General features: G+C 44.1%; 1 protein-coding gene across 2 annotated transcripts in view; it reads right to left on the bottom strand.

The window, feature by feature from the left end:
• Positions 1 to 24,293, bottom strand: part of SEC23B (SEC23 homolog B, COPII coat complex component) — an 836,569-nt gene that overhangs the window by 284,899 nt on the left and 527,377 nt on the right. For both annotated transcript variants that reach the window (XM_044056987.1, XM_044056989.1), the window contains 2 exons: positions 16,612 to 16,701; positions 10,054 to 10,160 (listed from right to left, as the gene is read on the bottom strand). In XM_044056987.1, the coding sequence (XP_043912922.1) occupies positions 10,054 to 10,160; positions 16,612 to 16,701 (197 nt within the window). The remainder of the gene's footprint in view (positions 1 to 10,053; positions 10,161 to 16,611; positions 16,702 to 24,293) is intronic.

Raw genomic sequence — 24,293 nt, 5'->3', positions numbered from 1 at the left:
TTGTCCTGGGCTCCATTTGCCTTGAATGCATTTGCCTGCCATGTGAGCCTCCATGCATAGTCTGATGCATCTGTTGTCAGAGTTTGGGCGGCGGGGGTTGTGAGAAAGGGAGTCACTTCTTGCGGTTGCAAGCCTCTGCCCACCAAAGGAACTCTGTCCTTAGGCAAGAAATGATAGGAATCACCATTTCCAGGTCCTGAGAAAGTTGACACCAGAGAATTTTTAAGTACCTCTGAAGTTTCCTCATATGCAGTCTTGCATACGGAATCGGTAGAATACATGAGGCCATGAACCCTAGGACTTGCAGTATTTTTCTTGCACATAGCTGGATTTGGGTGGCCAGTAGTTTGAAGTAAGTTGTCAAATAAACCTGCTTTTCTGGAGTGAGGAATGCCATCTGGGAAGTTGTTTTCAAGGTTGCTCCCAGAAATACAATCTTTTGGATGGGTACCAGATGTGATTTATTTTTGTTGATGGTATACCACAGAGAAGGTAGGACTCTCTTTACAAATGTCAGGTGCTGATGTAGCAATTCCTGACTGTCCGCCTGAATCAGGCGATCGTCCAAGTATGGATAAATTTGAATATTTCTCTGCCTGCAGTAAGCAATGGCTGGTGCCAGGCACTTTGTGAATACCCTGGGCGCAGTAGATAAGCCAAGGGAAGTGCAGAGAACTGATAGTGCATAGAGCCTCCCCTGAAACGTAGATATTTCCTGCAAGATTCCCTAATGGGGATGTGCAGATAAGCTTCCTTTAAGTCTAGGGTGACTAGCCAGAAGTCCTTGGCTATCATAGGAAGGAGCTGCTGGAGTGTAAGCATTTTGAATTTGACAGATCCAGAATAGGACGCCAATAATTCTCTTTCCTGGGCACTAGGAACAGTCCGGAGTAGAAACCCTGTCTCCTTTGCTCTGTTGGAACAGGTTGAATAGCCCTGATACTGAGAAGAAAAAGTACTTGCTTTTGGGCCTCTGTCTACTGGTTTGGAGGAAGGTCTGGCAATCCGCTTGGGGTTGGCACAGAGTGGAAATAGAATTTGTATCCCTCGGATACAATGTTTAAGACCCATTGGTCCTAGGTAATATACTCCCAGTTTTTTGCATGCAGGGCGAGTTTTCCCCCTAGGGGTGCAAGTACTTGGGCATGGCTGGGAAGGATTAAGGACAAGTCATTGTGAACTTTTTCCATAGGGGGGTGGCTAACCACTCCCTGTTTTTGAGAAGGATGACTCCACTGTTTAGATCTGTGCATACCCTGAGACTGTAGTCTTTGTGGTCTGTTGCCCCTGGGTTTAGGCTGACAAAAGGTCTGAGAGGGACTGGAAAGGACCAGTTGTTTGAAGGCCAATGCCTACTGACTCTAGGTTGCTGTAGCTGTAAGAAAGCTTTAACAGTTTGCATAGATTTAGCTTTTTCCTCCATCTTTTTAAGAACTTCTTTTGCTTTAGAGCCAAACAAACATGCTTGGCTTAATGGAGCATCTAGTAATTTTGCCTTGACATGGTCTGGCAAGATTTGTTTCTTCAGCCAAGCATGCCATCTCAGAACAGACCCAGTGACAGCACCCCTGCAAGATGCTTCTAAGGCATCAAAACCACACTGCAAAGTATGTTTACCAACTTGGTTTGCAAAATGCATTATGTCTTGCAAGTCTTTACTTTCTGCACAATCATGAATCAACAACATTTTTTGTATAATTTGATCCATAATATGCTGCTGGTACTTCAACATGTAAAACTGGCAATTTAAAGCCCTGATGGCAAGATTTGCAGAGGTATATACCTTTTTACCCCATCTGTCTAGAACCCTAGAATCCCTGTCAGAAGGGGTAGGGTTTTTGGCTGTAGAAGCCTTAATACCTTTAGGTCCCTGGGAAATGGTCTCTGGATCCGTAGTGGGATCTTTAAAGAGAAATTTGTCAGAGTCAGGTACTCTGTAGTACCTGTCAGGCTTTCTAGCAGCTGGTGGTAAAGTATCAGGGGTAAGACTGGATTCCATGAAGACATCTACAACATCCAAAACAGGGGGTATAGCTAGAGGCCTATGCTGAGGAAAGTCTGAAAATTCCCAGAGTCTCTTTTTCGACTGTAGGTAGTCCTGGCATTCCCAGCGGAAATGCTCTCTTGGAGTATGCAAGGTTTCAGTGAAAGAAAAGTCCTCTGGGGGGGAGGAGGCTGAGGGAATTGAATCCTCAGCATCTGAATCCTCAGGTAGATAAGGGTATGTCCTGGTAATCACAGGGGTCAGAGTCATCGGACTCATGGTCTGAAGAATCAGAAGGAAAATCAATTCTTTGTCTTTTAGACGGGGAATGCTGGCTTCCCCTAATTGAAGTAATAAGGTCTTCAGCCATTCTAAAGTACAGTTTTGTACCTACCATAAATGTAGATGTCCGAAAGGTATGCATCTGCAGTCATAACATATGGGTTGTCCTGCCTCAGGCAGCCCTTTTGTCGGCCGAATTCCAAAGTCTGGGTCTGGCCTCGGCTGATGTCGCACTTTCCCCAACGTCAGAGCGTCTGGGGTATAAAAGCATCAGCCGACGCCATTTTCCTCAGTTTTTCTTGCCCCAGATGCCAGGTGCTTTCTAGGAAGGCTAAATTTGGATAAATGCAATAAAGTTCCAAACATTTGCAAAATTATATATATATATATATATATATATATATATATATATATATATATAGATAGATAGATAGATATATAGATATATATACACACATGTATATACAAACAAATACACCATAATAGATTCCCCCAGCTAGCTAAAAGAGAGCACCCTAGGAATACCACAGAGGGGAAGGAGGGAGGGTAAAGCTGACTGCAGATGCATACCTATCGGACATCTACATTTATGGTAGGTACAAAACTGTACTATGTCCTTCAAGGATGCATCTGCAGTCATAACATATGGGTAGAATACCATAGCCAATCTGGGGGAGGAGGTACTAAGAAAAGGTTGGAGTAGTTAAGATCCCCTGCAGGACTGCAGTAGCAAAACCTGCTCTGGATCTGGAGTATAAAGGTAGATTGTAATGTTTGGCAAATGTATGCATGGAGCTCCAAGTAGCAGCTTCTAAAATGTCCTTGGTAGCCACCCCTCGTAGGAAGGCTGTAGTGGTGACTGTGGCCCTTGTGGAATGAGGCCTGATGTTTGCAGGAACTGTCTTTCCATGAAAGGAGTAACAAAATCGAATGCAATTTCCTATCCATTTTGAAACTGTCTGTTTGGAAATTGCTTTTCCTTGCACCCCAGTAGCATATGCTACAAATAGTTGGTCAGTTTTTCTGCTACTTTTAGTTCTGTCCAAGTAGTAGCGTAGTTGTCTGTGTATATCCAGGGTGTGCAGAATTTTTTCCCCTCTATTCTGTGGATTTGGGAAGAACGTAGGCAAGTGAATAGCTTGGTTCAAGGATACCCTAGATACCACCTTTGGCATAAAAGTAGGATTGGTTCTTAGTGAAACTCTGTCCTGATGGAAGATAAGAAATGGCTGTACTGCCATTAATGCTTGTAACTCAGATACTCTTCTTGCTGAAGTTATTGCCATAAGGAATGCAGTTTTCCAAGACAGAAACTGTAGATCCGCTGATGTTGCTGGTTCAAAAGGAGGAAGTGTTAGTTTCTCCAACACAAAGTTGAGATTCCCAAGCAGGTAGAGGGGGTTTTCTTGGAAGTTTAATATTTTTGATCCCTCTCAGAAATTGCCTGAGGAGAGGGTGTGAGAAGATAGGTGGATCCACATTGTATTCTGCTGAAATTGCTGAGGCATGAATCTTAATGGAAGAATAGGACAGGCCATTGTGGAACAATTCTGCTAAGTATTCCAGAATATGTGTCATGCTTGCCACTGTCACATCTGAGCCTTTTGATGTGTTCCAAATGAGGAATCTTTTCCATTTAGCTGAGTATGTCTTCCTTGTGGAAGGCCGGCGAGCTTCCATGATAATGTCCTTCACTCTCTGTGATAAAACATTTTGATTGGGATTTAAGGAATTTTCCAGGCAGTTAGCTGCAATGTTTTCAAGTTGGGATGCAGGATCTTGAAATTGTTCTGAGTCAGAAGAAGAGGCCATAGGGGGAGAGGCCATGGTTTTGCCTGTGACATGCTCCTCAATAGTGGATACCAGTGTTGCCTTGGCCAGTCTGGAGCTATCAGAATCATTCTTGGCTGTTCCTCCCTGATCTTCAGTAGAACCTTGTACATTAATGGGAGAGGTGGAAAGGCATATACTTTTAGAGCTTCCCAGCTGAAACAGAGAGAGTCCACCCTCCAAGCTTGTGGGTGGCATGTCCTTGAGCAGAATGTCTTCAGTTGATGGTTGAGGGGGGAGGCGAACAGATCTATCTCCGGCATTCCCCATGTCTTTGCTATGAGTTGGAAGATGTCTGGGTGCAGCATCCATTCGTGTGCATCCATGGTAGTTCTGCTTAAGCTGTCTGCCAGTGTATTCTCTTTTCCTGGCATGAACTGGGACTGTAGTTGGATACTGAGTTTCAGGCATAGTTCCCATAGATTCATAGCCAGCCGGCATAGAGGGTAGGAGTGTGTGCCTCCCTGCTTGTTTATGTACCACATGACCGTGGTGTTGTGTGTCCTTATTAACAGGTGGCATTGATGGAGGAAGGGTTTGAAAGCCTCGATTGCATGCATCACTGCCAGCATTTCCTTTTGGTTTATGTGCATGCGTAGCTGCCCCTGAGACCATAGGCCTTGGATACATTTGCCCTCCACGTGTGCTCCCCATCCTCGGTCTGAAGCGTCCGTGGTGATGGTTTGTTTTGTTTTTGGTTTGTTGAAAGGCAACCCTCTGTTGGACTGGCAGGCCTGAGCCCACCACAGGAATTCCTTTTGAAGGCAAGGAATGATTGGTATCAAAGTTTCTAAACTGTGACTGTGTTGAGACCATACACTCTTAGGTACCATTGTAATTTTCTCATATGCAGCCTGGCCTGTGGTATCAGAATTATGCAGGATGCCATGTAACCCAGGGCCTGCAGGATTTTCCTTGCAGTAAGCGGAGTTTGTCTTGTCAGAATCACGAAGTAATCCGGAAGTTGTTTTTGTTTTTCTTCTGTAAGAAAGGCCATTTGGGTGGTTGTGTCCAGATCTGCACCCAAAAAGGTTATCCTTTGGGATGGAACAAATCTTGACTTTTGGATGTTGACTGTGTATCTCAAGGCCTGTAGCAGGTGGATGGCATAGGTCAAGTCCTTTATTAAATTTCCCTTGTTGCCCGCTTGTACAAGGCAGTCATCCAGATATGGGTAGATTTGAATCCCCTGAAGTCTGCAGTGTGCAATTACTGATGCCAGGCATTTCGTGAATACTCTGGGCGCAGTAGATAAGCCAAAGGGCAATGCTGAGAATTGATAATGCTCTGATCCTGCAAGAAATCTGAGGTGTCTTCTGCAACTTGGTTGAATAGGGACATGCAGGTATGCCTCCTTGAGATCTAGAGTCACCAGCCAAGACTCCTTGCCCAACATGGGAATAAGTTGCTGTAGGGTCAGCATCTTGAATTTTGGCACAATGAGGTAAGAATTCAGTGCGGACAGGTCGAGAATAGGCCTCCATTGATTTTCTTTTCTTGGTACAAGGAAGAGTCTGGAGTAAAATCCTTGGCCTTGTTCTGAAAGTGGTACCTTTTCTATAGCTTTCATTTGAAGCAAGTTGTTGATCTGCTTTAAAGCCTCTGCCCTCTGATTTGGTGGTAGGTTTGGCATTCTGTTTCTTTTTGGCAAAGTGTGGAAGTGGAACCTGTATCCTTTGTCTATTATTTGCAGTGTCCATGTGTCCCTTGTAATATAATGCCAGTTTTTTGAGAATAAAGCAAGCTTTCCGCCCAAGGGTGCTTCCAGTTGAGCCCTGGTAGGCAGAATCAGAGTAAAGTCATTGAGCCTGTCCTGGTGTAGTAGTAGTTGTTACTGCTGTTGCACTACTCCTCTGGTTGGCAGGCTGCCACTGACGGCCTCTGTAGGAGCCCTTCAATTGGCCTCTGCCTCTGGGGCGTCTGTTCCTGCCTCTCTGGGCTCTGTCCGAGTCTGGAAAGGACCAATTCTTAGTAGGCCAGTTTCTGCTGAATCTCGGTGGTTGTACTTGCAGGAAATCCTTGACTGTTTGCACAGATTTTGCCTTTTCTTCAAACTTTTTTAAGACCTCCTGAGCAGAGGAGCCAAATAAATTTTGTTTCTCCATTGGAGCATTCAGGAGTTTAGCTTTAATATGGTCTGGCAAAGATTGTTCCTTCAGCCAGGCATGCCTACGAATAGCTGCCCCAGTCATAGCTGACCTAAATGAAGCCTCCAATGCATCATAGCCACATTTTAAGAAATGATTACTAACCTGCTGTGAGTTGTGTACCAAATCCTGAAGGGATTTACGGTCAAGGGGTTCAGGAGAAGAAAGTTTCTTATTCAGTTCATCTAACAAATACTCTTGGTACTGTATCATATGAAATTGACAATTTAATGCCCTGACAGAAAGAGTTGCAGAGGTATATACCTTCTTTCCCCATCTCTCTAAAGCTCTAGACTCTCTTTCAGAGGGTAGAGGATTTTTGGCAGTGGCGGCCGCAACCCCTTTAGGGCCCTGAGAAATAGTTTCTGGGTCTGCAGAATGGGCTTTATACAGATGGAAATGAGAATCCGGGACCCTGTAGTATCTATCAGGTTTGGCAGGGGCCGGAGGGAGAGTATCAGGGACTGTACTGACATCATTGTACACATCATCAATTACATTCAAAACAGGAGGAATAGCTAAGGGCCTATGTTGAGGCAAATGTAAAAAGGTCCTTAATCTTTTTCTAGAATCAGAGAATTCCTGACCTTGCCATTGAAAATGCTCTCTCATGGAGTGAAGCGTCTCACCAAAGGAAAACTCTTCAGGAGGGGAGGCCGAAGGGATAGATTCTTCAGCATCAGAATCCTCATAGGGCGAATAAGCCTCCTCCTGGTGGTCTGACAACTCAGATCCATCCGTGGACTCATCTGAAGAGTGTGGGTCAGAGGGGTCAGTCCTGGGCCTTTTGTCAGGTGGAGGGTGACAGGCCCTGTCCGGGTGAGGTTGTGAACCTCTAATTAAAGAAATAAGGTCCTCTGCAAGGCTGAGGATCTGAGAACTAGAGGAAGGCCTCTGGGAGGTAGTCTTGGGAGGCAAAGCTTTAGAAAGTTTAGCAGCTTTAGCCCTAGAAAAGGCCTTAATGGACATGGAAGCAGGGGGCCTAGCTGCCCCACGTGCAGGAGTAGAAATGTCCAAAGGTATGGTGTCGGACATTTCCTAGACACTGGTTTCGGTAGGTAGCTCGGTAGCCGACTCAGCCGGGGCCTCCCGGGCCGCGGTGGTCGGTTGAATGGATTCGGAAGAAGGAATCTCCGAGGACTCGGTTTCGGCCGAAACCGAGACACTCGCGGTAGGCCTTACCGTGGTTTCAGCCGAAACCGCGGGGCGCGAGTGTCAGTCCTTGTCCTTCCATTTTTTCACCAAATGTGATGTCGGAGTCTCCGACGGCATTTTATAAGCAAAACTGGCCACAAAAAATTCCTCTGCAAACTCCGACCGACGTCTAAGAGTTCGTCAGTTGAAGGAAGCACAGGCTGAACAGGCCGATATGTCGTGGTCTGGGCCTAAGCAAGGAAGGCAGTAGGAATGGAAATCCTTTTGAGGTATTTGTTTCCCACAAGTTAAACAATTATTTACTTTGTCTGACATCGGCTGAGGCAAGAAAGAGTCCCCAACGGGGTACTTAGCTTTTTCGAAGTCTTCGGTAGCTGAATTCACTGGATCTGACCGACCGGCACTTGCGAACGGCTTCTGCTTCGGGCACCGCGCGGCAAGAAAGACTGAGGAAAATTGCATCGGCTGATGCTTTTATACCCCAGACACTCTGACGTCGGGGAAAGTGCGACATCAGCCGAGGCCAGACCCAGACTTTGTAATCCGGCCGACCGAAGGGCTGCCTGAGGCAGGACAACCCATATGTTATGACTGCAGATGCATCCTTGAAGGACATCCTTTTATTTCTGTGGCATGGGAGCTTGAGAATGTGCTTTGGTCGTCGATTTCCTAGGCATAGTGCGAACTCTGGGCCCGAGTAATTCGGTAGTTTTAGTCATTAATGAAGTAGTCGGTTTAATACAAACATCGAAACGTCTGAATAAACCCTCAGAAGCCGGTGCCTGCACAGCGGCTCCGGACCCATCCAAGGTAGAGACATGCACAGGTTCCATAGTCGAAGAAGCATCTCGCGGCTTACCGGACTCCGAATGGGTCTCACTAGAGGCCTGTGAATCTGTAGAAGCAGGTAACAGGGACTGCAAAAGCACCTCAGTGAGTACTGGTGACCAGCTTAACGAAAGTGCCGTTGGCAGTTTTGGACCTATGCGGTCTGCCTCTATCTTTATCTTTCCGTTTTTTCGAAAGATCGGTAGTCGGATGGCTTACCAGCCATTTTGCAATATGGAGAATGACAGTTAAAGAATTTAGAGACAAAAATAGCCCAACGACAAATAGTTTGGGCGTTGAACAAGGCACAAAACTGACAGCGAGGGACGTCGTGGTCTGGGCTTAAATAGGTGAGGCAGTAAGAATGAAAATCTCTGTGAGGTATTTGATTTCCACAGGCAAGACAATTGTTAACTTTTTCTGACATCGGTTAGAGCAAGAAAAAAGGATCCCTAATGGGGTACTTAGCTTTAGAAGACTTCAGGTTTGAAACTCGAAAAACGAAAATTTCAGGTAGCTGCTGACCGGCACTTGCGAACAGCTTCTGCTTCGGGCTCCCGCATGGCAAGAAAAGCTTATGTAATGACGTCGGCTGCATGTTTTATACCCCTGTCGACCTGACTTCATGGAAGAGGCGACAGCATCCAATGCAGAAATCCCAAGACTCTGGTATTCGGGCTGACTGAGGGCTACCTGTAGGTAGATAACCCAAGTGTAATCACTGCAACAGTGAAACACAAAGAACATCTACTCCTTTTCTTACAGCACATTATTCACAGTTTCTGGTTCTATATCCTCTCAAATAACACACCTAATATCTTCTACAAGAAAGTCAAGACTGTCATCTGAGCCTTTATCTGGTGTGCTGTTTGTCTGTAGAGCCAGTCAGTGTGATGTACCGTGTAAACTAGTGACAAAATTGCACTGGGAGCTACCAGTACCAGATGCGGACACTTACAGCATTTCTGATGTCACAGCAGAAATGTATGGCAGTCGAAAGTTGCTCCTCAGCGGACCAATATTCTTGCCCCATTTTTAGACCTCCAATCACCACTAACAGAACTCCAGAACTCAAAGACTAAAAACTCTAGGTATACACTCCCAATAATGGAATTCATGACTTGCAAACATGTGCAGATGACTGACAATACAGAAAAGGTCTCAGTAGAATACAGCTACAAGAGATCCAGATTTTGCAAGAAGAGTTTGCTGACTTTGACCTGAAACTGTGATGTAGAGGGATAAAGAGCTGATAACCCAAATGACCCCTGCACCCCCACACCCCCCGCTACTTAAATATACCAACTCCGAGACCGCACTACATTGCAGTAAACTGAAATCTCCCCTTACGGAGATTTCCATTTACACGTTCGATGTTCTCCACTTTCGCTATTCTCGTGTTGACAAGATCAGCTTCGATATTGTCTGCTTTCGAGAATATAATATAGACCCACAGCATGAAACAATTACAGAATCTATATAGACTGCAGATGCAGGTGTACTCAGCCTATGGAAAAACAGGACTGGCAGCAATGAGATGGAAAGAATGTGATTGATGGTAGGGTCAACTGTCCAGAAGACAGGCCAGCTGGAAGGTCTAGAGGATGCAAAGCAAAACCAAAAAGAAGAACTGAATATACAGAAAATGTCATAAATACCAGTATTTGCAAACATGTGTAAGTTGCAAGAATATAAAATAAATCAGAATTAAGTTTATATAATTTGTTTTTACTCAATCTAAAACATTAAATACTGCATGTTGTATAAAGATGCATGCAATCGTGCAAAGTGGCATTGCAGCTTTTTCAATAAGCAAGGAAATCTTACTTTCTTGCTACTGTTGTTACTCGAATACGTTTTTGTCCACTGGAATGTTGAAATTGGGTGACAAACTGGACAGCACCTCTTCCACCCTGTGGGATAGGGGCATTATGCTGCAAAACACAAGAAAGAAATGCATATCTTATCATATCTTGTCAAATTATCATAACCTTTTCTAATAAGTGACCTGACTCTGCAGGGCAGCTAATCTACACTGCCAGAAATAAATTTTCATTACAGCTTATTTACAAGTTACAGTTCCTGAATAAATTAGAAACCTACAATAAACAACTACTGCCACATTCTCATGGAACATTAAACATTCATATCTATTTTCAATAGATGGCCCACTGCTGCAAAGATTTTACTCGTGACCATGACACCAGTGAGCACTGTTCTATGAAGAGAAGATGCTGCCAAAAGGGCTTAGTACAAGGTACGACTGAGTAACTTACTTCTACACTCTCCCTCTGGCAGAAGAATGTCAGGAATACAGACTACTAGTCTAGGCTGCATGCAGCAGCAGAAAGTACAGTTGTGTACACACTTACCATAAATGTAGATGTTAGAGTGTATTCACTGTTGCAGTCATCACATTTGGGATATCTGCCTGCAGGTAGCCCTCAGCCGGCCTGAATACCAGAGTCTTGGATTCCTGCATCGGATACTGTCTCTTCTTCCGTGACATCAGGTCGTCAGGGGTATAAAACATGCAGCCGATGCCATTACATCAGTTTCTCTTGCCCCAGATGTCAGGTGCCCCCTCAATGGGAAGCAATTATATGTTATGGTACACCTCCATCAAAAAGCAAATACACCAGAAAACTTAAATACACTAAACAAGAAGGAAAGGTAGAGACAAGACAAGTCAGGGGGCTGGAGGGAGGGTAACGAGGACTGCAGCAGGGAATACACTCGAACATCTACATTTATGTTAAGTGTACACAACTGTACTATGTTCTTCGTGTTTCACTGTTGCAGTCATCACATTTGGGTTGATCCCCAAAGCTAAGGAAGGGAGGAGGAAGTTAGAGAGCATTAGGGCCAGCTATTAAGCCCTGCAATACTGCAGTGGCAAAACCAGTTCTAGATTTAGAAAAAAATAGGCATGTGATAATGCTTGGTGAAGGTATGTACAGAGTTCCACGTAGCAGCTTCTAGGATGTCCCTGGTAGGGACTCCTCTAAGAAAGGCTGCAAAGGTAAATGCAGCCCTGGTGGAATGTGACCTTATCCCCTGTGGGGTAGGTTTTCCACGGTGCTTGTAGCAGAAATGAATGCAATGGGGTATCCATTTAGAAATGGTTTGCTTTGAAATGGCCTTCCTCTCTGCTCTTGCAGCAAAACCAACTAGCAGCTGTTGAGATTTTCTGAGAGGCTTAGTCCTGTCCAAATAAAATCCAAGTTGTCTGTGCACGTCCAAAGAATGCAGTATTCATTCTCCTTTGTTTTGCGGATTAGGGAAAAAAGTGGGCAACTGAATGGGCTGATTTAAGGCCACACTAGACACCACCTTGGGCATAAAGGAAGGATTGGTCCTGAGGGAAACGCTGTCGGCATGGCAGATAATGAAGGGTTCCACTGCCATGAGGGCCTGTAATTCAGACACTCTTCTTGCTGAAGTGATGGCTAGAAGGAAGGCTGTTTTACAAGAAATGAATTTCGACTCTGCAGTTCCAGCTGGCTCAAAAGGAGGGAAAGTGAGCTTTTCCAATACAAAGTTAAGGTCCCAGGCTGGAGTAGGGGCTCTCCTGGGGAGGGGGGGGGGTCTTAAAATTTTGGACCCCTAAGGAATTGCTTTAGCAGGGGGTGGGAGAAGATGGGTGGCTTAGTATTATAATGTGCTGAAATGGCAGAGAAATGAATTTTAATTGACGAGAAGGACAGCCCCTTGTGGAGCATTTCTGTTAAGTACTGAAGAATATGAGGTAAGCTGGGCACCGTTGTGCCCATCCCCTGAATCTGGCTCCAGGAACAGTATCTTTTCCACTTTTCAGCATAGGATTTTCTAGTACTAGGCCTCCTTGCCTCCAGAATGACATCTAGCACCTGCTTACTGAGGGATGCTATGGGAGATCTCAAGGAATTAGCCAGGTTGCAAGGTTCAGAGTTTGAAGCTGAGGGTGCAGAATCTGGCCTGCCTGCTGGGACAGCAGGGAAGGGGTCTGAGGCAGGTGCCATGGTTCCAGCAGTGTCATACTGCGCAAGAGGGGGTACCAGTGCTGGCGTGGCCAGTCTGGTGCAATCAGTATTCTCCTTGGCTTGTCCTATTTGATCTTTTGCAGAACCTTCGAGAGGAGAGGCAGAGGGGGAAAGGCATAAACAGAGAGGCTTTCCCAGGTAAAGGATAGGGCATCTACTTTCCAAGCTTGACTGTAGGAAGTCCTTGTGCAGAATTTGTCCAATTGGTAGTTCTGACGGGAGGCTAACAGGTCTACCTCTGGAGTCTCCCATTTGTTCCGCAAGAGGTTGAATATTTTTGGTTCCAGTTTCCATTCCTGTGGGTCCATGAGATTTCTGCTTAGGTTATCTGCCAGTGAATTTAGCTTGTATGGCAGGAACTAAGCTTGTAGGTGCACTTGGTAGCTCAAGGCTGTGTTCCACAGAGCCATGGCTAGTCTGCAGTTAGGGTACGAGTGGGTTCCCCCCTGCTTGTTTATGTACCACATAACTGTGGTGTTGTCTGTCTTTACCAATAGTTGTCCTGGAAGAATACGGTCTTTGAAGGCTGTCAAGGAATTCTGTACAGCTAACATTTCTTTTTGGTTGATATGCAGGTGCATCTGTCTCGGGTTCCATTTGCCCTGAGTGCACTGCCCTGCCAAGTGAGCACCACATGCATAGTCTGATGCTTCTGTTGTTGGGTTTGGGCGGCATGGGGTAGAATGAAATATGTAATTAGTAGAATGCAAGAGGCCATGAACCCCAGGGCTTGCAGAATTTTCATTGCAGATAGCTGGGGCTTTGTGGCCAATAGTTTGAAGTAGGTTGTCAAATAAACTTGTTTCTCTGGAGTGAGGAAAGCCATCTGGGAAGTTGTGTTCAAGCTTGCTCCCAGGAATACAATCTGTTGGCAGGGTACTAGGGAGAGTTCTTTTTGTTTATGGTGTACCCCAGTGAGGTTAGAAGTTTCTTTACGAATGCCAGATGTTTTAATAGCAAGTCCTGGCTTTCTGCCTGAATCAGACAATCGTCAAAGTATGGGTATATGTGAATATTTCTCTGCCTGCAAAATGCAATGGCTGGAGCTAGGCACTTTGTGAATACCCTGGGTGCAGTAGATAAGCCAAAGGGAAGTGCAAAGAACTGATAATGCATGGAGCCTTCCCTGAAGTTTAGGTATTTCCTGCAAGATTCCCTTATTGGAATGTGCAGGTAAGCTTCCTTTAAGTCTAAGGTTGCCAACCAGGCATCTTTCCCTAGCATAGGAAGCAGCTGTTGAAGTGTTAGCATTTTGAATTTTGGGATTGCCAGAAAGGTGCTTAGAATAGAGAGGTCCAGGATAGGACGCCAGGAGCTGTCTTTTCTGGGTACCAGGAAAAGTCTTGAATAAAAACCTTGTCCCCTTTGTTCTGCTGGGACAGACTGAATAGCCTTGATACTTAGAAGAGAAAGAACCTGCTGTTGGGCCTCCACCCACTGATTTGGGGTTAGGTCTGGCCAACTGTTTGGGGTTGGTAGGGTGTGGAAGTGGAATCTGTATCCTTGGAAAACTATATTCAAAACCCATTTATCCTGGGTAATGAGTTCCCAGTTTTTTGCATGCAGGGCGAGCTTTCCTACTAAGGGAGCAGGCAGTTGAGCAGAGCTTGGAAGAGTTAAGGTTAAGTCATTGTGCCATGTTTCTGTAGGGGGGTGGCTTACTACTCTCTGCTTTGGAAGTGGAAGCCCCCCACTGTTTAGACCTGTGTGTAGCCTGAGACTGTAACCTAGGTGGTTTGTTGTTCCTGGGTTTGGACTGAAGGCCTGGAAGAGACTGGAAAGGAGCAATTCTTTGAAGGCCAATGCCTACTAAATCTGAGAGGCTGTACTTGTAGGAAATCTTTTAACAGTTTGCATAGATTTAGCTTTTTCCTCCATCCTTTTGAGGACTTCTTCTGCTCTGTTGCCAAACAGGCGGTCTTGGTTTAAGGGAGAAACCAGTAATTTAGCTTTAACATGATCTGGCAAGTTTTGCTCCTTAAGCCAAGCATGCCCTCTAAGTACAGACTCAGTGACAGCAGCCCTGCAAGATGCTTCTAAAGAGTCAAAACCACATTGCAAAGTATGTTTACCAACATGTTCTGCAGAATGCATTAAATCCTGTAATTCTTTGTGTTCAGCACAATCAGGAATCAACATAATTTTCTGTTTAAATAGTCCCATGATATGCTGCTGGTACTTTAACATATGAAACTGGCAATTTAAAGCCCTAATGGTCAAAGTAGCAGAAGTGTATACCTTCTTACCCAATCTGTCCAAGGCTCTAGAATCTCTATCAGAAGGGGTAGGATTTTTGGCAGCAGTAGCCTTAATGCCTTTTGGTCCTTGGGAAATGGTCTCTGGATCCGCATTACGATTCTTGAAGAGGAACTTGTGAGAGTCAGGTACTCTGTAATACCCGTCAGGTTTTCTGGGAGCTGGAGGTAGAGTGTCTGGGGAAAGGCTAGATTCCAAGAAAGCATAATTACAATGTCCAGAACAGGAGGGATAGCTAAAGGCCTGTGTTGAGGAAGGAGTAAGAATTCCCTAAGCCTCTTTTTGGAGTCAGAGTAATCCTAGCTTTCACAGGGGAAATGCTCTCTAAGAGTGTGCAAGGTTTCACCAAAAGAAAAATCTTCTGGAGGGGAAGCAGAGGGAATGGAATCCTCTGCATCAGAATCCTCATAGGTAGATAAAGACAAATCCTGATAATCAGAAGGAACTGAAATATCAGATTCCTGATCAGAAGAATCAGAAGGAAAATCAGTTCTAGGTCTCTTAGAGGGGGAAGGCTGGCTGCCCCTAATTAAAGTAATAAGGTCTTCAGCCATTCTAAGCATTTGTTTTTTTAGGCATATAGGCCTGAGCATGCGGTTTGGACATCCGTTTTCTAGATGCAGTGCGAGTTTTAGGCCTGGATGAAGAAGATGGCATCGGTTTAAAATGCAATTCTGTAGGTCTGAATACACCCCAGAAGCCAGTGTCTGCACAGCGGCTCTGGACTCATCCAAGGTAGAGACGTCCGCAGGTTCCATAGTCGAAGAAGCATCTTGTGGCATACCGGACTCCAAAAGGGTCTCAGTAGAGGCCTGCAAATCTGAGGTAGCAGGTATCAGGGGCAGGGAAAGCGCCTCAATGAGTACAGGCGGACTAGCAACTGGCTTAACGGAAGCATCATCGGCAGTTTTGGACCTATGTGGTCTGTCTCTGTCTTTATCTTTACATTTTTTCGGAAGATCGGTAGTCGGATGGCTTAATGAAGCCATTTCAGAGTACTGATACCGAGAACCAAAATAATTTGCTGCAAAGATAGCCCGATGATGAATAGTTCGGGGGTTGAACAAAGCACAAAACTGACAGCGAGGGACGTTGTGGTCTGGGCCTAACCAAGGAATGCAGTACAAATGAAAATCTTTATGAGGTATTTGCTTTCCACAGGTAAGACAATTGTTAACTTTTACTGACATCGGTTGGAGCAAGAAAAAAGATTCCCAACGGGGTACTTATCTTTTTTTGAAGACTTCGGTTCTGAAACTCAAAAACGAAAATTTCAGGAGTCGGCCGACTGGCACTTGCGAACTGCTTCTGCTTCGGACACCGCACGGCAAGAAAGACTTATGTAATGGCATCGGCTGCATGTTTTACACCCCTGACGACCTGACATCATGGAAGAAGAGACAACATCCGATGCAGGAATCCAAGACTCTGGTATTCAGGCTAGCTGAGGGCTACCTGCAGGCAGATAACCCAAATGTGATGACTGCAACAGTGAAACACGAAGAACATCGGCAGATGCTGCACTGACGTTCTGAAACAGAAAACTGGGGATTTGGGACCTCATTTCACCCATACTAAGTCAATGTATTTTTTTTTTGTGTTTTTTCAGTGTGGTGTACCAGTATCTTCCCTATCTCACTATCACCCCAACCCAAAGCAAAGCAATGGCTGATAAGAACACTCTGCCTGTGAAACTTCCACTCAAAGGGCACATCAAGAGGTAGTCTTGGAGTGTGCAACTAGTATTAGGGAGGCAGTGAAGATGTACTTATGGTGTAGGGAGGATGGCACTGATATGCCATGAGGCAGAGCTTGGGATGTGATGGGTTGGATCTGAAGTACAAAGCCCATAAAATTAAAAAAATGCATTTTCAGGTATTTATTTTTATTTTTATCTATTTAAGTAGGCAAACCTGTTGAACTCAAGTGCCCCTTTTCAGGGGTGACTTGGAGCACTGTCTGATTAGGGGACTTGCTCAGTCACACAAAAGGCAAATGCAGGTACTACCGGAAGTAGCTAGTTAACGACTGAGAGCTTTACTCTACTGTGCTAACTACCAGACCAACCAGTTGAACCAGCTAATGTATTTTGAAAAGAAAGACTCACCTGATTTACCACTTCGAAGTAAACAGCAAGTGTTGTGCTGGGATCCACACCACAGATCTTCCACTGGCTAGTGCCACCAATACCAAGTTCCTAAAGGAGAGTAAATGCCATTTTGTTAGTGTATCAAAACTATCACAGAAACTGCCACTCACATTTTCTTTCATTCCGATTTACGGCTTGCTAGAAATTATACATTTTATTTTGTTACATTTTTCTTATTTCAGTTTCTTTTTAGCTAACAGAACTTAAATATTACAAAAAACTGGTAGGTCTTGACTGAACAACAGCTATGCCACCTCAGTGACCTAACTGAGTACATAGCATTAGCAGGCTGACCCCATATGTAGCTCTATGACCATATCCTGATTCATACCTAGCCTGATTAGGCCTACATCGCTTTCTTTCCTTTCACATTTCAAATGGGAATTTTCTACAGCACTGTTTTAATCACTGCATTCTGTAGCCACACTGCGGCAAGAAATCTGTCCAATGTATTTCCTCATCTCCAGCATATCAATTACCAACTTAAATTCCAATTCTGTTTTACCATGCTTCATTCTTTTGCCTTCATAGCAGCACTTTGTTTCTTGATTTATTTATAACTTGTTAAACAGGTAAATGGGTTGGTTCAAATACCTTTTTGCCATGACCTTAGACAACTAGCGGCTACAATTTCATTATACAATATGAAATATAAAAATAAATCTGAAAAGTTGAACTCTGACTTGAACTTTTTAAGGAACTGTTACAATATGCACAATAGTAAATGAAATCCTTTGTACATATTTACAAAATGTTTACCAATGTAAAAGCATGACAGTTATATACATAGCTGACAAGTTTCACATAAGCACACAACACATAGGTTCATCAGCTGACTACCTCTGCAAGATCTGTGATAGCTGCAAATCAGGTGACAGATTAACAACTATGGACAGGAACATTTATATTATTCCCTGAGGTGGCCCAACACTACTTCTTGGAATGCTGGGTAATCTGAGTTTTATGACATCCTAAAGACACATCTGTGCTGCAGATGATATTTAGGTGAAGGATTTTTTTTTTTTTTTTTTTTTTACTAAACTTTGCTGAATGGTGGTCGAGCAAGGTGGGGTCCTTTTCATTAGATACTGGAAGTGAGCATGCTACAGTTTTGAAAGTGGATTTTTGAAGCTAGGGGAGGGACAGTGGCTGCAGTAAAATGATTTGAAGCTTAAAATAGCCCCCAAAAGCAGTTAGCCTTGTAATTACCTATGAACCTATGAAAGCCCTTGTTGTAACTGGCAGACAGCTGTACGCATAGTGTTACACAGTGGTGCTCCCTGCAGTTTGACAATGCATCGAAGGAAAATATTTCATTAGCAGTTGCTTGCAGAATGTCTGTATTGTGGCCTATGGTATATGCTAGTACGGGTAAGGCAGTACTCTAGCTTGGGTAGTAACATCTTAATTCCTATGGAAATCTTTGCCTCTTATGGTAAAAGATGAGTAGAATTCTAAGCAAATTTAAGTTAGTATGGTGTTTGTTCTTATAAGTGATCTGTGTGAAGCTAAACGTTAGTTGCTGGTCCAATAGTAGATCAAGGTGTCTTTGGTATCTTACCCTCCTTGCCTCATATAACATTACTTTCTTCCATACTCCAAGAAATTTAGTTACCATCAGACAGCCTTCTTCAGCTTCAATAAAGTGTAATTCTGCAACTCTTAACCGGCAAAAATTACATTTATAAAGAAAGAAAAAACATATCCAAGTGAAATGAAACAGAAACTTTATTATATTCTAACAAGCACTTGAACATCGTCTGTGCATATATTCCGCCAGGCAACAACCTAAATACCCTAGAAGATATCCTTTACTGGTTATCCACTACTTATCCCCAAGAAAAGTACAGTTGTGTACACTTACCATAAATGTAGATGTTCGAGTGTATTCACTGTTGCAGTCATTACATTTGGGTAATCTGCTAGCAGGTTGCCCTTAATCGGCCTGATTAACAAAGTCTTGGGTCTTGCGTCGGTTGCTGTCCCTTCTTCCATGACGTCAGGTCATCAGGGGTATAAAACATGGAGCCGATACCATTACATCAGTTTTTCTTGCCCCAGATGTCAGGTGCCCCACAAATGGGCAGCAAATAAAATTAAAAAACACAAAAAAAAACCCCTCCAATCCCAAAAGCAAATACACCAGAAGGGCTTTTAAGCATAGTGAAAGAAAGCAGAGGTAAAGCCAAAGAAAAAATAGGGGGCTGGAAGGAGGGTAACCAGGACTGCAACAGTGAATACACTTGAACATCTACATTTATGGTAAGTGTACACAACTGTACTATGTTCTTCACTGTTGCAGTCATTACATTTGGGTAGATTCCCAAAGCAATGGTTGGGTGGATGGAATTATACAGCATTAGGACCAGCTATAAGGCCCTGCAGGACAGCAGTGGCAAAGGCAGCCCTGGATTTAGAAAAAAGTGGCAAATGGTAATGTTTGGTGAACGTATGAACTGAGCTCCAGGTAGCAGCTTCTAGAATGTCCCTGGTAGGAAAACCTCTGAGAAAGGCTGCAGAAGAAGATGCAGCCCTGGTGGAATGGGATATGATCCCCTGGGGGATAGTTTTTCCATGGTGCATATAGCAGAAACGAATACAATGGCTTATCCATTTGGAAATGGATTGCTTTGAAATAGCCTTTCCCTCTGCCCCTGCAGCAAATGCCACCAGCAGTTGTTCAGATTTTCTTTGAGATTTTGTTCTGCTTAAGTAAAATCTAATTTGTTTGTGTACATTCAATGAATGCAGAAACCGCTCCCCCTTGTTCTGTGGATTGGGAAAGAAGGTTGGCAATTGAATGGCCTGATTGAGAGCCATACTGGATACCACCTTAGGCATGAAGGATGGATTGGTTCTGAGGGATACACTGTCCTCATGAAAAATTATGAAAGGCTCCACTGCCATAAGAGTCTGTAATTCTGAAATCCTTCTAGCTGAGGCAACTGCTAAAATGAAAGCTGTTTTCCAGGAGAGAAATTTTAAGTCTGCAGTTGCAGCTGGCTCAAAAGGAGGGAGAGTGAGCTTTTCCAATACAAAATTGAGGTCCCAGGCAGTGGTTGGAGCTCTCCTGGGTGGTCTTAAGTTTTTGGCCCCTCTGAGATACTGTTTTAGGAAAGGATGGGAGAAGAGGGGAGGTTCTGTGTTGTAATGAGCAGAAATGGCTGAGGCATGGATTTTTATTGAAGAAAAGGACAGGCCCTTGTGAAGCATCTCAGTTAAGTATTGTAAAATCTGAGGAATGTTGGGCACTGCTGTGCTTATATCTTGACACTGATTCCAGGCACAGAATTTTTTCCACTTGTCAGCATAAGATTTTCTAGTACTAGGCCTTCTCGCCTCCAAAATGACATCCATCACAGGTTTGCTGAGGGATGCTAAGAGTGAATTTAAGTGATTAGCCACGCTGCAAGATTCACAGTTTGGAGCTGAATGTGCAGAATCTGGTTGTTCTGCTGAGACAGTAAGTTAGGTATCTGAGGCAGGTGCCACGGTGGAGGGTGTGACACATTGCGCAGGAGTGGGTACCAGTGTTGTTGACGCCAGTCTGGAGCAATCAAAATCATTTTTGTTTTTTTCTGTTTAACTTTTAGTAGAACTTTGGAGAGCAGAGGCAGAGGTGGAAAGGCATAGACTGATAGGTTTTTCCAGCTGAAGGATAGAGCATCCACTTTCCAGGCTTTTTTGTGAGGAGTCCTTGTGCAAAATTTGTCCAACTGATAGTTTTGGGGTGAGGCAAATAGATCTAGGTCTGGGCTCCCTCATTTGCGTGTCAACAGGTTGAAAATCCGTGGTACCAGTTTCCATTCGTGTGGCTCCATGAGATTTCTGCTTAGTTCGTCTGCCAGTGTATTCATCTTTCCTGGCAGGAATTGAGCTTGAAGTTGTACTTGATAGGTCAAGGCCTTGTTCCACAGTGCCATGGCTAGTCTGCAGAGGGGGTAGGAGTGTGTACCCCCCTGCTTGTTTATGTACCACATAACTGAGATGTCTGTCTTTATCATTAATTGTTCTGGAAGTAGGTAGTCCTTGAAGGCTGTCAGAGCATTATGTACAGCTAGCATTTCTTTTTGATTGATATGTAGGTGCATTCGATTTGGGCTCCATTTGACCTGAATGCACTTCCCTGCCAGATGTGCCCCCCCAAGCATAGTCTGATGCGTCTGTAGTTAGGGTTTGGGTGGTAGGGGGTGGCATGAATGGCAGTCCCTTGTTTTGGTGGCAGGCCTCTGCCCACCATAGGAACTCTAGTTGCAGGCAAGGTATGATAGGAATCATTGTTTCCAGGCTTTGACAATGCTGACTCCATAGACTTTTAAGTACCACTGAAGTTTCCTCATATGCAGTCTTGCATATGGAATTAGAATAATGCAAGAGGCCATGAACCCCAAGGCTTGCAGTATTTGCCTTGCAGAAAGCAGGGTTTTTGTGGCCACTTGTTTGAAGTAAGTCACCAAATGAGTTTGCTTCTCTGGCATAAGGAAAGCCATCTGGGCAGTTGTATTCAAGCTTGCACCCAGGAATGTAATTTTTTGAGAGGGTACAGTTGTGATTTCTTTTAGTTTATAGTGTACCCTAGACAAGTTAGAACCCTTTTTACAAATGCCAGATGGTTTAGAAGAGTGTCCTTGTTTTCTGCCTGAATTAGACAATCATCCAGGTAGGGATATATTTGAATATTTCTTTGCCTGCAAAATGCAATTACTGGAGCCAGGCACTTTGTAAAGACCCTGGGTGCAGTAGATAAGACAAAGGGCAGTGCAGAGAACTGGTAATGCAAGTAGCCTGCTTTGAAGCGGATGTATCTTTTGCAAGACTCCCTGATTGGGATATGCAAGCAAGCCTCTTTTAAATCTAGAGTTGCCAACCAGGCATCTTTGCCTAGCATAGGAAGTAACTGGTGAAGAGACAGCATCTTGAATTTTGGAATGTCCAAAAAGATGTTTAGAGTAGATAAGTCCAGGATTGGACTCCGTGATTTGTCTTCTCTGGGTACCAGGAAAAGTCTTGAATAGAAACCTTGTCTCTTTTCCTCTTCTGGTACTGGTTGAATATCCCCCCATGCTCATGAGGGAAAGTACTTGCTTCTGGGCCTCTGCCCACTGATTTGGGGGCAGGTCTGGCCATCCATTTGGAATTGGCAACGTGTGGAAATGAAATCTATATCCTTGGTATACTATATTTAAAACCCACACTTGTCCTGGGTTATAAGTTGCATGTTTTTTGCATGAAGAGCCAGTTTTCTCCCCAAAGGGGCAGCTAAAAGGCAAGTGCTTGGTAAGTGTAAAGGGAAGTCATTGGGACTGCTTACCATAGGGAGGTGTCTTGTTGTTTCCAGATTTGGAAGAGGAGGCACCCCATTGTTTTGTTCTGAGAGTCCCTTGTGACTGAAACCTGGAGCCTTTGGGATGCCTGGGTTTGGCTTGAGTGGCTCTGGACGGAACTGGAAAGGACCAGTTCTTAGTAGGCCAGTGCCTACTAAATCTTGGAAGTTGCACCTGTAAGAAACATTTCACCATTTGCATAGATTTAGCTTTATCTTCCATCTTTTTTAAAACTTCTTCAGCCTTATTACCAAAGAGACGGTCCTGTTGTAAAGGAGCATCCAACAATTTTTTAACATGATCAGGCAGATTTTGCTCTTTGAGCCAAGCATGCCTTCTTAGCACAGATCCAGTTACAGCAGCCCTGCAAGAGGCCTCCAAAAAATCAAAGCAAAGTATGTTTTCCAACTTGTTCAGCTGAACGCAATAAATCTTGTAAATCTCTGTTTTCACACAGTCAGAAATTAGCATCATTTTCTGTTTAAGCAGTCCCATGATATGCTGTTGATGTTTAAGCATATGAAATTGACAGTTCAAAGCCCTGATTGCAAAGGTTGCAGAAGTGTAAACTTTCTTACCCCATCTATCCAGCGCCCTGGAATCTATATCAGAAGGGGTAGGATTTTTAGCAGTAGAGGGCTTAATGCCCTTGGGACCCTGAGAAATGGTTTCAGGATCAGCAATAGGATTTTTGAAAAGGAATTTGTGGGAGTGAGGTACCCTGTAGTATCTGTCTGGCTTACAAGGAGCCGGAGGCAGAGAATCAGGTGCCATACTAGATTCTGAGAAAACATCATCAACAATGTCTAGAACAGGAGGTATAGCCAAAGGCCTATGCTGAGGAAGAAGAAGAAAATCCCTAAGTCTCTTTTTAGATTCAGAGAAATCCTGACTTTCCCAGTGGAAATGTTCCCTTAAGGTATGTAAAGTCTCCCCAAAGGAAAAACCCTCAGGGGGAGAAGCAGAAGGAATGGAATCTTCTGCATCAGAGTCCTCATAAGTAGGTATAGACAAATCCTGTTCATTAGAAGAGTCAGAAGAAATAGAATCCTGTTCAGAAGATTCATAATCAATGTCTTGCCTAGGCCTCTTGGAAGGAGGGGGTTGGCTACCCCTGATCAGAGTAATTAAATCTTCAGCCATTTTGATCATTTGTTTTTTAGACATAGGGGCCTGCACATGTGGCCAGGCATTGTTTTTTTTAGACATAGATTTAGATTTTGGCCTTAGTTTTGAAGATGACATTGGTCTAATATACAAATCTGTAGGCCTGAAAACACCCTCCGAAGCCGGTGCCTGCACAGCGGCTCCGGACCCATCTAAGGTAGAGACATCCATGGGTTCCATAACTGAAGCATCTTGCGGCATACCAGACTCCAAATGGGTCTCAGTAGAGGTCTGTGAATCAGAAGCAGCGGGAATCAGGGGCTGCGTAAGTGCCTCACTGAGTACCGGTGAACCAGCGACTGGCTTAGGAGAAGCGTCATCATCAGTTTTGGACCTCGACGGCCTATCTCGTCTTTTTATTTGAGTTTTTTTTTAGCTATTCCGGTAGTCAGATTGCTAACCGACAACATTTCTGGATAATTAAAACGTGAGCCAAAATATTTAGAGGTAAAAATATACTGACGTTTAATAATGCGTTGATTAAATTTAGCACAAAACCGACAGCAAGGTACGTTGTGATCAGGGCCTAGGCAAGGAATACAGTACAAATGAAAATCCTTATGAGGTATTTACTTCCCACAAGTAATGCAATTATTAACTTTTACTAACATCGGTAAGCAGCAAGAAAAAATTTCCCCAACGGGGTACTTAGCTTTTTAGTAGAAGACTTCGGCTCTGAAACTCGAAAACGAAAATTTCAGGGGTCGGCCGACCGGCACTTGCGAACTGCTTCTGCTTCCGGCACCGCGCGGCAAGAAAGACTGACGTAATGGTGTCGGCTGCATGTTTTATACCCCTGACGTCATGGAAGAAGGGACAGCAACCGACACGGGACCCAAGAATTTGTTAATTAGGCTGACTGAGGGCAACCTGCCAGCAGATTACGCAAATGTAATGACTGCAACAGTGAAACATAAAGAACATCCATAGTTCTTGGTGACTTTAACACCGACTGGCACCCCCCCCCCCCCCACTCATATAAACTTATCTGGTTTTAAACAGACCATAACCTCTTCCACTAGGATAAACAAACCAACCAACAGGGAAAGTATCCTAGACTGGATCCTAGTTAATAACCAACCCCAACTGTACACAGCTGGTACTCTCCCTGATGACTTCAGTGACTACCGTCTAGCCTATATCATAAAA

This window comes from Protopterus annectens, chromosome 1.part2 (genome assembly GCF_019279795.1).
Source record: "Protopterus annectens isolate FY-2018-M chromosome 1.part2, PAN1.0, whole genome shotgun sequence".
NCBI classification, from domain to species: Eukaryota; Metazoa; Chordata; order Ceratodontiformes; family Protopteridae; genus Protopterus; species Protopterus annectens.
The sequence above is the reverse complement of the archived record's forward strand: the minus strand, read 5'-3'. Positions and strand labels throughout refer to the sequence as shown.